This window comes from Grus americana, chromosome 1 (assembly GCF_028858705.1).
Source record: "Grus americana isolate bGruAme1 chromosome 1, bGruAme1.mat, whole genome shotgun sequence".
In the NCBI taxonomy this organism is placed as follows: domain Eukaryota; kingdom Metazoa; phylum Chordata; class Aves; order Gruiformes; family Gruidae; genus Grus; species Grus americana.
Window position 1 is genome coordinate 128504702 of NC_072852.1, and position 13348 is coordinate 128518049.

At 42.6% G+C, this 13348-nt stretch overlaps 1 protein-coding gene across 10 annotated transcripts in view; it reads right to left on the reverse strand.

The window, feature by feature from the left end:
• Positions 1 to 1101, reverse strand: part of GK (glycerol kinase) — a 38011-nt gene extending 36910 nt beyond the window's left edge. For 5 of the 10 annotated variants that reach the window (XM_054809552.1, XM_054809512.1, XM_054809503.1 and 2 more), the window contains exon 1: positions 890 to 1088. In XM_054809552.1, coding sequence (XP_054665527.1) covers positions 890 to 967 — 78 coding nt within the window. In that variant the 5' untranslated portion in view covers positions 968 to 1088. Of the gene's footprint in view, positions 1 to 889 lie in introns of all 10 variants that reach the window. The other 5 variants (XM_054809475.1, XM_054809484.1, XM_054809494.1 and 2 more) reach the window with 4 other exon arrangements.
• Between the last annotated feature and the right edge of the window lie 12247 nt (positions 1102 to 13348).

Genomic DNA, 13348 nt, shown 5'->3' on the forward strand with positions numbered 1-13348 from the left:
TACTGTCTATTGTATAATATGGAAATAACTGGATCCTTAAAGGGCTTATATATATAGTTAATATATTAATCATCCCAACCTTAAACAAACTCTCTTCATCCAGTATTTAAACAGGCCCATCTTTTATAAGGTGTACAAGTTCAGTCACCTGAATACCTACAGTGCGTAAGATGTATTAACACTAGGGTGGTAGCATCGGGAACTGCAGCAGTCACTCCAACAGGCCCAAGTAGGTTTTAGAGGGGAACACAGCAGAGTCATTGCATTGTTTGAACAGCAACTAATCACAGTCACTGTACTCACCCAATCTTTCTCCAGTGCCTGAGCTCCTTATCCATTTAATTTCATTCAGGGCGAGATACTCGACAGATTTAAAACACAGCCAGCTCGAAGCTGCAGGATTTTGCAGCCTCCCTCAAGCAGCAGCCAGAAACGCTGGCCGCCGGCTTGCTCTGGGCCCCGGGCGGGCACTGCTGGCACCGCGGCCCGGCCCGCTTCACCCCGTTCTCCGCGGGACGGACACCGCTGCTCGTTCCCCAGCGCGGCGGGAAGGGGACGGCGGTCTGATCGCCGGGAGGCACCGCCGGCCAGCGGCTCCGCCACCCCCGTGTCCACCGGCGCCCGCTTCTTCTCGCGGCGCGGCAGCCCCGGCTCGCCGTGGGGCAGAGGGATGCCGGCCCACGGCAGGAGTCAGGAGCCGAGGCAGCGGCAGCACGGCCTGCTCCCCCTGCCCTTCCCCAAGGGCACAGCAGGGGCCGGAGGCACCCCGCGAGGATGCGGCAGAGGGAAGGAGCGGGAAGCGGCGGCTCCCTCAGGCCGCGGGGCCGCCGCCTGTCTCCCCGGCACGCCTCAGCGCCCGGGGCCGCCCCAAGCCCCACGATGTGCTCACCAGGAAGCGAGTAGAGCTGGTGCCCTGATCGATAGAGCCCACCAGTGGCCCCAGCACCATCCGGTCAGACGCGGCCATGAGCCCCGCTCAGCCGCCCGTTGGGTCCCGTCAACGATCCCTCAGCGAGCGGGTAACAGCCGCACTGACAACTGCCCTAGCAGCTCGCGGCCAGCGGCGCGTGGCTGCCGGGGCGAAGCCGCCGGGGGGGCGGGGCGGGGGGCGCTGCCGCGCGCGTTGTCACTCCGCGGCCAACCAGCGCTCGGGGCGCGGCGGGGGCGGAGAGGCGGGGGGCGGGGCCGGGAAGCGCAGGAAGTGGGGCAGGGGCGGCGGGAGCGGTTGGGGCGATCACGTGACAAGTGGCGCGCAGCGGTCTGCCTTCCCCGCCCTCCCAGCCGCTAGCGTGAGGGGGGGCGCGGGAAATCTGAGGTGTTTCCTGAGGGAAGTCCGTCTCACTTGGCAGGGGGCTTGGGCAGGCTGTGCGGGGCTCCCGGCAGAGCCTGCTGAACGAGGTCCCGGGGCCCCAGTCTGGGGTCATTTGTATCCTGCGGCTGCGTTCCCCGCGGCGAAACCTGTTTCGTTTGTAATGTGGGAGAGCGGAAAGAAACAACCCCTCGCGGGCCCGGCTGGCTTTCCCGGTGCGGCTGCCGGCGCTGCCGCTCTGAGGCGGGATCCAGCCGCGGAGGATGAGCGCTCGGGAGGTACCAAGCCGGGATGTCCGCTGGAAATTTTCTGTTCAGAGTGAATATCGCCGAGGAAGCGTTCAAAACTGAGTCACCATAGCCATGGCATCGGCTGAAAAACGTTCGCAGCCCCAAAGGGGCTTGTTTTAGCTTTCAAAGCTTTACCCTGCATCAAGTAAGAATATTCATTAACTTTAAAAAATGGGATCTTGATCCCCCTTCGTTACTACATGTTGGTAACTAGTGCTTCAAGAAAAACTGCTGGTGTTGCAAGACCCATGATAGAATTGCAAAAGCTAATAGCACTGACTAAAGCACATGAGATGTTACCTAGTGACACACATTGCCAGTAAGTCAGCCCCCACAAACGCTATTAAAATTTGTCTTTCTGTAAGTTCCCATTAGTGGTAGTTGTCCAGACTCATGGTATTTTGTCATCATTGCTGCCTCTTGGTAATCTCTTGTGTGACATCTTACCCAATGCTTCTGACATACCCTTTTTTTTTGTTAGTGCTTCAGCTAGCTTCTTGGTTGGGATGTGAACAGCCCTATCTGCTAGTGTGTAATAGATAGCAAGGGATTTAGTTGCAACCCATAATTACAAAATCTGAAATGAGACAAATACAGTTTAGTAATAAGATCCATATTTTCAAGAGTGAGAGTAATGAAACATGAACCACTTACCAAATATTATGAAGGATTCTCTATTACTCTAAAACTTTATAACCAGGGCTGGTATTTTTTCTTAGAACTTAAGCTATAGTTCAGAGATCAATTTGCTCAGCGATGTGCTGCAACCCATAGAGAAGGCTAGATGGCCGTAACAATCCCTCCCGGCTTTGCAAGAGACTCCCCTTCTACTCCCTTCAGTTGTCACGGTGTATGGTGCAGGCAGCTTCTGCTCTAAAGGCACAGGCAGCAGCTGCAGTTGACTTGAAAAGTTTGTGCAAGACTACAGCATCTCCATGTAGATTAGTGGTTCAAGGAATTAATCTCAGGAGATCTTAGGTCTGAATTCATTAGTGTAATTGCTAGGAACAGTGTGTGGTTTGTGTGATTGCTTTCGTTTCTTTTAAAAACTGCCATGTGGTGTTTTGAACGTATTTTAACTCAAGGTAAGACATGACTATTTTCAGCAAAGGTTGAGGTTTCTCAGGATCCACAAAGGGAGGAAGCAATATTGTGACTGATATTTATGCAAAACATGAAATATTACTGCACCTGTGTAAAATTTATAAAGATCACTGAGTTACAGAAATTTTCCAGGAGGTGCAGATCTACCATTTTCTTGAGTATTCCTTAGCAGTACCTGAGTATTTTCATAGACTGGGAACAGGAGGGGTGGCAAAGATAATCTATGCCATTTCTTTAACCTGCAATAGACATGCAAGCAAGAGAGACTGAAGGGGGAAGAATTTTGCCAGAAACTAGAAAATACAGAGTCAGGGAGAATAGCTTATTCTTCCTAGCTCATTCAACAGCATACTCTCCATTCTTTTACATTTCTATTCAGTGTTTGAAGAGAACATTTTTTTCCTGTGGTATTTATTATACAATACATGAGCGTTACTATTTGCAGAGTTATTAGTACAGGTAGTGGGCACTGTCCCAAGGAAGCTGCCTGCAGGGGAAGGAAGGGTGGAGCTGTGGCCATAACTTTATGGTAAGATGGTTTGAGGCTACACTCCGCCGAGAGAGTTTTAAAGGAAGGAGCATGGATATCTGTGTGGACTAATTGCTTCTGCTTCTGGCTCAGATCTCACTGAGGCAAGTCAATACAATGCAGCTTGAGTTGTTAGCTATTCTGTTCCCCTGCTGAAGAACATATAAAAATGGGGGGGGGGGGGGGGGGGGGAATCAAGCTCGTATCTAGCACGTGCTAGTTGGGAGCCTTGTATGTGTTATTCATGACAGAGAGAGAGATTTTGGAAGTTAGATATACTTACGATAACAATCTTGAGCTTGGCAGAAATAATGGAGGCTCCCGTTGATTTTGGAGAACTTAATTACAACAAAGTTGAATTTGGTTCCCCAAAATAGTACATTTATGAAGATGGCACTTGTTTTCAACTGCCCGTGCAATGCGGGTTCCTGCCAATGGTGCTCTTGTTCCACAGGCAGCTTTTTGACCTCTTGTTCTGCAGACTGAACTCGAATGAAAGTTTTCTCCACCTCTGAATATAGCCCCACTGTTTTTTTGGATATTTTAAGGTAGTGAACACATTTGAAACACATTCATTAAGCACATAAATATTTACAATGCATTTTTCGGAGACAACACTATGGTTCCTAAAGAACTATTTTCAATGTCAAATAAACCCAGTTGTTTCCTTTTGGTTTGGATTTTTTTGTTTTGGTTTGGTTTTTTTGTTTGTTTGGTTTTTTTTTTCCATCTCAGCAGAATGGAGGGATGTTGGTAATTAAATTCTGCTCTTTCTGGCTGATTCTTTTTTATTGACCTTAAGTTAGGGACAAAATGTGACTGTGTCAGGCTACTCCAAGCATGTGATACTGTGTGAATTGAAGTATGAATGCCAGAGGTCCACATGTCTTTCCCTTCTGCCTCTTAGTGACAGAGAGGGCTTGGCAATCAAATCCTGCTCTTCCGTACTGATGTCTGATCTTTGTGCTCCCCCACGAAGAGCTGAAGGGGAATATTTTGAACTAGCCTGCAACAGGTGTATGTACAAAGCATACAGTGTGCCAGGATAGGGAGTCACGCTGTCATATACACCCTTTTGCCTACTGGGAACATGAGTGGTATGTGTGAGAGTGCATATGTGTGCACACGTGGATAAATTCATTCTCCCTCACCAGCTCTGGGAGCAGACACAAACAGATCATGACCTTGGCTGCCAATGCCCTTACATTTATATAGATTGTCCGCAGCACCCGTATGCAGGGAACCTTCTCATAGATCCAGAGGAAGGAGATTAGAATGAACAATTCTACATTCTCTCTTCTTGGTTTATTTTGGAAGGTGTCCATATGCAGTACTCTGTCACCACTTGGCAAGAACAGTTTTATTGTGAAGCCATAAATGCGGTGATGCAATGAATGTCTTGCAGGATGTGCTTTACTTCTGACCTGCATATCAGACAAGAGTTTTCCCTGAATGACATTTTATATTTAGAATCACTCTCACACTGTTCAAACCCTGAGCAATTGTTGCAGTTGCTGTCTTTCTGGTGGACAAAAATAAAACAGATTAAATAAATTCACATTTTAAAGACAACTAATACTAAGTACTTTGAAAAGCAGCTATTAAGCCAATAAATCTTTACATGCATAGTATTATTCGAATCAAAATGGGGAAATAAGAAAAAACCCCCAACCCAAGAATTTATATAGATTAAAGTAAGCATTCTTGGAAATTAAAATGAGTAATTATGAGAAATATAAATATTCATTAGTGGTATAGTGGATACTCCATGCTACAAAATCCTTAACTCTGAGATGCATCGTCTTCTAGCTTCCATACAAAAATATGGCAATTTACTGCAAAATTTGCTCCTGAAGGAAAATGTACACTGCATTGAAGGGAAGCATTAAAACTGAGATAGATAGTTTTCTAATGGTTTCATAGCAGCTGTATTTTGCTAGTTGGGTTTTTTTTCCTTATTTTTATCAAATGAGTTAATCTAGTTCGTGTTCCATGAACATATGATAGGACCAATTCTCATGGGCTCATTCTGTTACTTACTTTTGCTTTCAAGCTAGCAGAGGAAAGACAACTGCTGCTCATACAGAGCATCTTTTCACATGTATCTTTTTTGCATGGGATATTTCCAAAAATAAGCTTAAATGAAATTTCTATGCATGATAGTAGGATTAGAAAAAAGGTGAACTGCTCTAAATACTGGTATCTGACACTTTTGTGTCTAGTCCTGGCTCAGGATTGAAAATTTAGTGATACACACTCCAGGCTCTGGTTTCCATATGTTGTGAAAGTATTAAAAACAAGAAGCAGCAGTGGAATTGTATGAGAACCCTGAGACTGTCACTACACTGGATTTAAATAAATTCTGTTAATCCTACATGAACCTGAGCTCTTACATCATGCAGAAGAGCTAAAGCAAAGCAGAAAAAAATAATGTTTCAAGTGAGAGGTGCCATATGTCCACAGAGACTACAGAAGGATAGTGTTTATTAAAGCATACCATCAAATGTATGTTCATTTTGTAGAAATATATTTAATTATATTAAGGAAAATACATATTTAGTATCCTTAAGAAAATATATTCCATACTTTCATTTTTCTGTTTCATTTTGGTTATTGCATGCTGAATTGCTGTGCAACATCCTCAGAAAGGGCATTGAGAATTTAGTACTGATTATTATATAGTGGTTTAGTCATTTACTCTAGGTAATTAGATGGCCCTGGGATCTGTACATTTCTTTGTCTATGAACTTTAAAAGCTTTTGAAGTATTATCTCTAATAATACTTCTTGCAGAAGTACAATGCTTTTTACAGATACAGAGAAAGGCTCAGAGCAGCTAAATTACTGGCCAATGGTCACGTAGCAAGCCCTTAGCAGAGCAGAGGTAAAGGACAGCTTTCCCGCAGGTCCAAAGGCACTGCATTCCTTAGCCACTGCATTTCTCAGGAATCAGTAACTGCATTCCTGTCGACCTCAAATAGAACAGGACTGAATTATCTAATAATAACCAGCAGAGGCAGGATTCCACAGGGTAAGCTGAGCTAGCCACACATAGGTCCTAATAGGCAATGTTTTTACCACTACCATCCTGACCCGGGCAGTGCACAGCTTCTCCTTATTGTGCAATGGGTCTGGTTTTTGTTGGATCCCTTCTTGAGTTGTCTGAGCTCATTAATATGGCAGAAAACATACCCAGACAAAATAAAAGCAGATTGTTTTCTGCCAAGAAGCTGAATTGACTTAATGAGTGCCAGAGTTGGTGCAGAAGCAGAGCTTTCCACAGCTAGGAGCATGGGAAGGGTTAAGAATAAGTCGGAGATGATGATGAGAAGACTAGGGACAGCATGAAATACTCAGCAACTGCAACCTCTTAGATTGCCTCAGCTGCTCACAGACCTTCAGCCTCCATATCATCAAAGCAAATGTTAGCTGCCAGTTGGGAAATTCTGGAGATATTAATGGCTATGCTATTGTCATGAAGACTGAACTATACTGTCTGTTTTTGAGAATATCTTTAATACATTGCTGTTTCCAATTTTACATCACAAAACTAATGTATCTCTCATAAAACTGATGGGAGAGGTCAGCTATACAGAGGTCTTCTGGAAGTTCTTTGTGCTCTAATTATATCCTAAGGGAAAATGATGTTAGCTACCAGTAGTTGGAGTTCTTGGGGACTGGTAGGTAATGTATGAAGAGCATCTGAGAGAGCTGTGTTTGCTCAGCCATAAGAAGAGAAGGCTTGGGGGACATCTTACTGCTGCCTATAGCTACCTAGCGAGAGGGAATAGAGGAGATGGATCCAGTCTCTTCTCGGAGGTGCATGGTGACAGGACAAGAGGGAAGAGACACCAGTCGGAACACATGTAATTCTGTTTAGATGTAAGGAATAGCTAGAAATAAGCAACTTTTTAAACTTTCCCCCCCTACAATCAGAGTTGTCAAACAGTGGAACAGATGCCTGTAAAATCTCCATCCTTTAGGATACTCAAAATACAACTGGACAAGGCCTGAACCCAACCTGCTTTAACTGGGCCTGCTTTGAACAGGAGGTAGGACCAGTTGGCCTCCAGAGGTTCCTTCCAGCAGCCATGATTCTGTGGTTCTGTGATTTTTTTGAGGGTAAGTGCAACAAGCACTTAGTACTGAGTACCTGTAGCCGTGCTCCAGCTCTACTGTCTTTAACTCCATGATAGGTCTGTAGGTAGACATCAGCCCTATGCTTTCAGTTCATTTGTAATCTAAACAGAGACAAGTTGGAATATGAAATAGAGACAGAGGAGAGCATGAAGCTAGTGTACCTGTGGATTACAGTTCTCAAGAAACATAAGCTGTGGCTAAGCAACCTCTTTTCTTTCCTTCGGAAGTACTGCATGCCATTTTCCATGTGACATGACTCCAAGCAGAATCTGAAACAATAAAAGTACTTCAAGCAAACAATGACCTCAGGACTGCTGCCACTGCCTGCACCATTTCCAAATGATCTAGCAGTTGTGTAGCGCTTCACAGTCTATCGTGGTTTAATAAAGAAGCTTTAGGGGGCCATCCTATAGATTTTGAAGATGGAGACAATCCCAAGATCATTCTGAGACAGTCATTCACTGATGTTGCCTTTGCCCTAAATACTCAAATCAAAAATACCTCTGTGGGGCTGGGTGTTAGCCATAGGGATGAATGATATTGGACAGCATCTGAAAGTTTTGAAATGGAAAAAGGCAGAGCTCCATGGATATCCAAGGAGTAGAGTGATTCTTCCATTTTAGAGACTGGAGGGCTAGGAAAACATACCATTTCAGCTAATCTGCTAGTAAATTTGTCTACATTCTTACGCAGAAGCATGATATGTGTGTGAAGGGATACCCCATCAGAAAAACAGGCTTGTTAGGATGATCTTCTGTAAGTACCTAAATGTCACCCGTATTGCAAGTGGAACTGCTTATAACTGCAGTGGTTACTTCCATACTCGGGTCATCAAGGACTCAGAAGTAATGCAAATCCCAACCTCAGATTTCACAGTGTGAAGGAATTTCTTACCAGAAGACGTGCATGGGACATGCCTCTTTTCAGTTTTTTTAACTATTGCCTCAGTTTTTGACACCTGAGAAATGGATAGAAATTGCTACTAGATTAATAGTCAAACAGATATATAACCTACACAGATGGTTCAAAATAAAAGAACAAAGACCAAGGAGCAAAGCTTGATATAGTAATTAGATAACCCAGACTTAAGAGTTGCTGCGAGATTAAAACTTTTTTCCTGTTTTTATGGTTCTAATTTTTTAATGTATTTTTGAATTTTCTAGCTATTTCCGTAAATGAAAGAAGAGGGTAGGTGTTTAAACAAAAGCTCTGTAATCCTAGCAAGGACTTGATATTTACAGTCCACTTCTTCTGCAGAAGGTCACCAAGTAGGTAAGAAGGGTCCAGTGGAGCCTGATTTATAATGAAGACATTCTGGACAGATGGGGTGTTCAATATTGTCCTATAAACCTTGTTCAGTGTTGCTGACTCCTCCAGCAATACCACAGCATTTGGGAATACCTTCCACAAGAGATTATGAAAATATCCTGAATTTATGTTGTGAATCTAGGGATTCTGTATGTAGGGTGAGAAATCCTTTCTGATTGATATTGAGGATAAACGGGCCATTTTCCTGAAAACGCAATGTTTAGAAGTGCAGGAAAAGACTAGGCTTCACAGAATCCAGGACTGGTCAGAACCACTATCAGAACAAAAGAGGCTGAACATCTTGTATAAGAAGCATTCGTGCTCTGATGGAGTTTGGGTTCTATGAAGAGGAGAACCCCAGACAGTCCTTGCCTTGATGTTAGAAGTAGCCCTGCCCCATTGCCTTTCCTTTCTGAAGGGAGCAGAGTCAGTATTTTCCTAAAAGGGGGGGCTGAGAGATGTGAAGTTTCAAGTGTATCAGAAATAGTGTGGCCAGCAGGACTAGGGAAGTGATCGTCCCCTTGTACTTGGCACTGGTGAGGCTGCACCTCAAGTACTATCTTCAGTTTTGGGCCCCTCACTACAAGAAATACATTGAGGTGCTGGAGCGTGTCCAAAGAAGGGCAATGAGGCTGGGGAAGAGTTTAGAAAACAAGTCTTATGAGGAGTGGCTGACGGAACTGGGGTTGTTTAGCCTGGAGAAGAGGAGGCTGAGGGGAGACCTTATCGCTCTCCACAACTACCTGAAAGGAGGTTGGAGGCAGGGGGGGGTTGGTTTCTTCTGCCAAGTAACAAGTGGTATGACAAGAGGAAATGGCCTCAAGTTGCGCCAAGGGAGGTTTAGATTGGATATTAGGAAAAATTTCTTCAGGGAAAGGGTTATCAATCATTGGAACAGGCTGCCCAGGGAAGTGGTTGAGTTACCGTCACTGGAGGTATTTAAAGCACGCATAGATGTGGTGCTTAGGGACATGGTTGAGTGATGGACTTGGCAGTGCTAGGCTAACGGTTGGACTTGATGATTTTAAAGGTCTTTTCTAAGTTAAATGATTCTATGATTCTAAGTGTGATTCTAAAGGATTCCTGGAGACTGCATCCTGCAGAAAACCTAAAAGGTTTTCTTCTTAGTAACCTTTTTTTTTCTTCTTTGTTTTTCTTTCAGCAGTACTAGCTGATGTAGCAGGAGCTGTAAACAGTTCTGGGGGCTGAATCAAGCCAACTCTTGGACCTTCTTTTCTTCTTTTACTTCTCCTTCAAGGTCTTGCTGTTATTGGCGAAGGACTTTGAAGAGTAGTCTACAACGTCCTGAATTGGCAACTGGATATTAAGAAACCAAAGTTCCTTAGACATCTTCAGTCAACAGTCAAGAGTTGGGAGAAGTTGTGGAAAGAGATGACAGATGTGGTGATCTCAGTTCAACCGATACTTCCAGGGACCATGGTATGAAATGTCTCATCCAGAGTAACAGATCCTTTTTGATGCCAAGGTCTGACACTGATGTGATGGCATGTACCAGCAGGAGCTATTCCTGAAGCTTGTGCTCTCTGTTTTGTAGGGTTCTTGGTTTAAAGAAATAGAGACAGACCTGTGTAATGCACAAGTTTCTTCCTGAGTCAGAAAACTCATTTGCTATGTAAGCTGGCAAATATAGCTCACTGGGAACACCAAAATGAACACCAACCTTTTTGAACTACATAAAAGATGCCTTGCTGTGTTTCATTTGGGAATTGAATTGAATTGGATTTGAAATAAATTTGGAAGATATTGCATATATTTATTTCTAGGATTACCATAGCAGAACCCCAAAGCTATGCTTATGGGGGTAAAAACAACAACCCAGCTCTAGAAAGAGAAGAAACTCTCAGACAGAAACAACTAAAATAAACTGGGGAAAAAAAAAAAAAAGGGAGGAAACTAACCAAGCTGTCAATGAAGCTGCCCAAGAGAAAAGTACTCTTCAGCAATGGAGAATAATGGAGGTTGTGAGATAAAAAAGCCTGTAAAGTATCCTGAGGAGAGCATGAGAATGTTGAAACATATCTAATAGATATCATTAGAGCAAAAAAGCTCAGTCACCCAAAGACAAAGTGGATATGTGGACTAATCTTCAAAGACTGAATTTGACATTTTGATAATTTATTGTATGCTTTCTGAGCATCTGCTGAGATTATATATCTTAAGCATTACTTAGGATAGCTAACCTAAAGAATGTACTTTCCTGGTGCAATGGTGGAGGAGCACAACACACAGAAAGTAGAAAACCGCTGGTCTGAAACAGTGACCAGTTCAGCTATTCAGCTCCTTTCCTGGAAGGCGAGGATGAAGTGCTCACCACACAGTCCTGACCCGGCACAGGAACCAGCCTGCCGCCGTCCAGGAAACTCAGGGTAGTGCTAGGTGTTAATACCTGCTTCTGTCAGAGCCAGCTGGATTACAACCAAGCCTGAAGGGCAGGATGCTAGACCAGAAGCAAACATAAGGAGTGACCATAAGGTAACACTTACTAGGTAGTATTGCAGGCAACCAGAGCGGTCAGCTTTGCATACTGGATTCTGAAGCATGGGTGCTTGTGCAACAGAAGGTGTTTGTTACAGGCTTATGTATGCAATGTAAAGATAGCTCTACCTGTGGTATCAGTTATGGCTATTTCAGTAGGTTAGTATGCAGTTCTGTACATGGCCAAATTATGTGAATCTTAAACACTGGCTGAATGGTTTTCCAACAGCAGGTTCCTATTTTTCTTTAATATACCTCAAAACACAGTTTCCCGCTCATGTTTCCTGAGGTAAGTTCCTGATAACTGCAGCACACCGTAGTCATGTTATTCCCTCATATTCCAGAGCCTTTGACATTTCAGTCTACTCAGCAGTGGTTCGTTAACAGAATGTATTTATATATACATATTGCAGCTACTTATTAGACTTCTGTCTAATTCAAGTAATGCTCTTGGTCCATTATCAGAACAGCCTACTCACAGGAATTTAGTTCTCTCCAGGTTACAAGACTCTTCTGCAGGAACAGAAGCTGCTTAGAGGCACAGTTGAGAGCTACGGTGGAAACTATTCCAGCTGCCTTGTTTGTGAGTCATCCCTGTGATGAGTACATTAACTTCCAGAAGCTGAGTTGATTCTTCTATGCAATTTAATAACATTCTAATGACTACAAAAGAGTGATTTGTCTGTACATACTCCTTATTCAGACTATTAGGACAAAAGATGACAGGGACATAGATAAAATCATAACGCTAGACATTCAGATGTAGCAATGGTAAAATTCATCTACTTATTGCAGAAGAAGAAAAATTACCTTTCTAATGACATTATAAGCTTCCTATTATTCCAAGACAAATTCATAGCTATCTGTTCATTCTGTATGACATTATATTTTTGGTATAATAATACAAAGAAATTTAATTGCTAACTTTAGCCTCTTTTATATATTACCATATCGTTTGAGACAGGGAGTCAGCCTGAGGCAACACACTGCTCGGTTTGATTTCATATGCTATAGATGTAGTCCATTCTTTCTGTTTTATGCAGAAATAGTTATCTGGCTAATGACCAAGACACTGCACAGTGAATGCACCACAGCTGAATGTTTCAAAAATACTTTAGGAAAATTCTTGCTCCCCCTGCAGTCAAAGGAAGCTTTTGCAGTGAATTTAAGGAGGAAAGGAGATGTGCATTCTCCTGTGGATGCCCTAAAATGTGTTTGATGTTTGTGTGTGCATTTTGTTTGCTTTGCTTTGGCATTGCTTACTTAAGAATGAAACTAGATTAAAATTTTAACATCAAAATACATTTATTTTGGATATCTTTGCTTACTATCTTTGTTTGCTGTACTTCTGTAAACAAGATAAACAGTGAGTAAACAGAAAAGCCTACTTCCACGATGTATTTTGTACAAAGTTCTCAGATGATTAATGGTGGAGCATGTGAGTCTGCTAAAACAAAAGAGGACAGAGAGTATTAGAAATCTCAGGGGCATTTGAAATGTAGAGAAGTACAGTTCTAATTAATTCACAACAATATTTTAAAGCAGAACATGAACTTTGAAAAAAATGGTATTAACACTATAATTATTACATAAGTATGTAATATGTATGGTTTTGTAAATAACTTCTTATATATATGTAATATAAACATATATATGGTTTGTATAATAATATAATATTTCCAGATATTATATTAAAATAATACCACAATATCCATCAGATAGCATAAAGTAGTAAGTGGTTTTCTAAGAGTTTAATGACATTAATTTTCATAGAATAATTTAGGTTGTGCCACCTCATTACCTTCTTCTAAAATTAAAAATAAACCATTTTTTTTCCTAGAGATTCAATTATGCTATTCCTTAGGTTCCCAGAGGCCACAACATCCAAATAAAAGGATTTTTTTTTTGTACCTTCTCCTGGAAGGACTGATTCTTATTTTCTTTTTCCCTCTTCCTCTTTAGAATTTTGTAATAATTAGAAGCCTGATATAAAACAAAGAGCTCTTCTGTGGCTGAAATGCTATAGTTTCCTTATACACATCAGCAGAGGGTTTTACTTTTTATCATTTTGACAGCTGAGACAGTGCATGTGAAACAGGTGATCCCAGCTAACAAAGCATATTTCTCATGACAGCTTGCTGGGCAGGAGAGGAAGGATTTAAGAATTGCATAA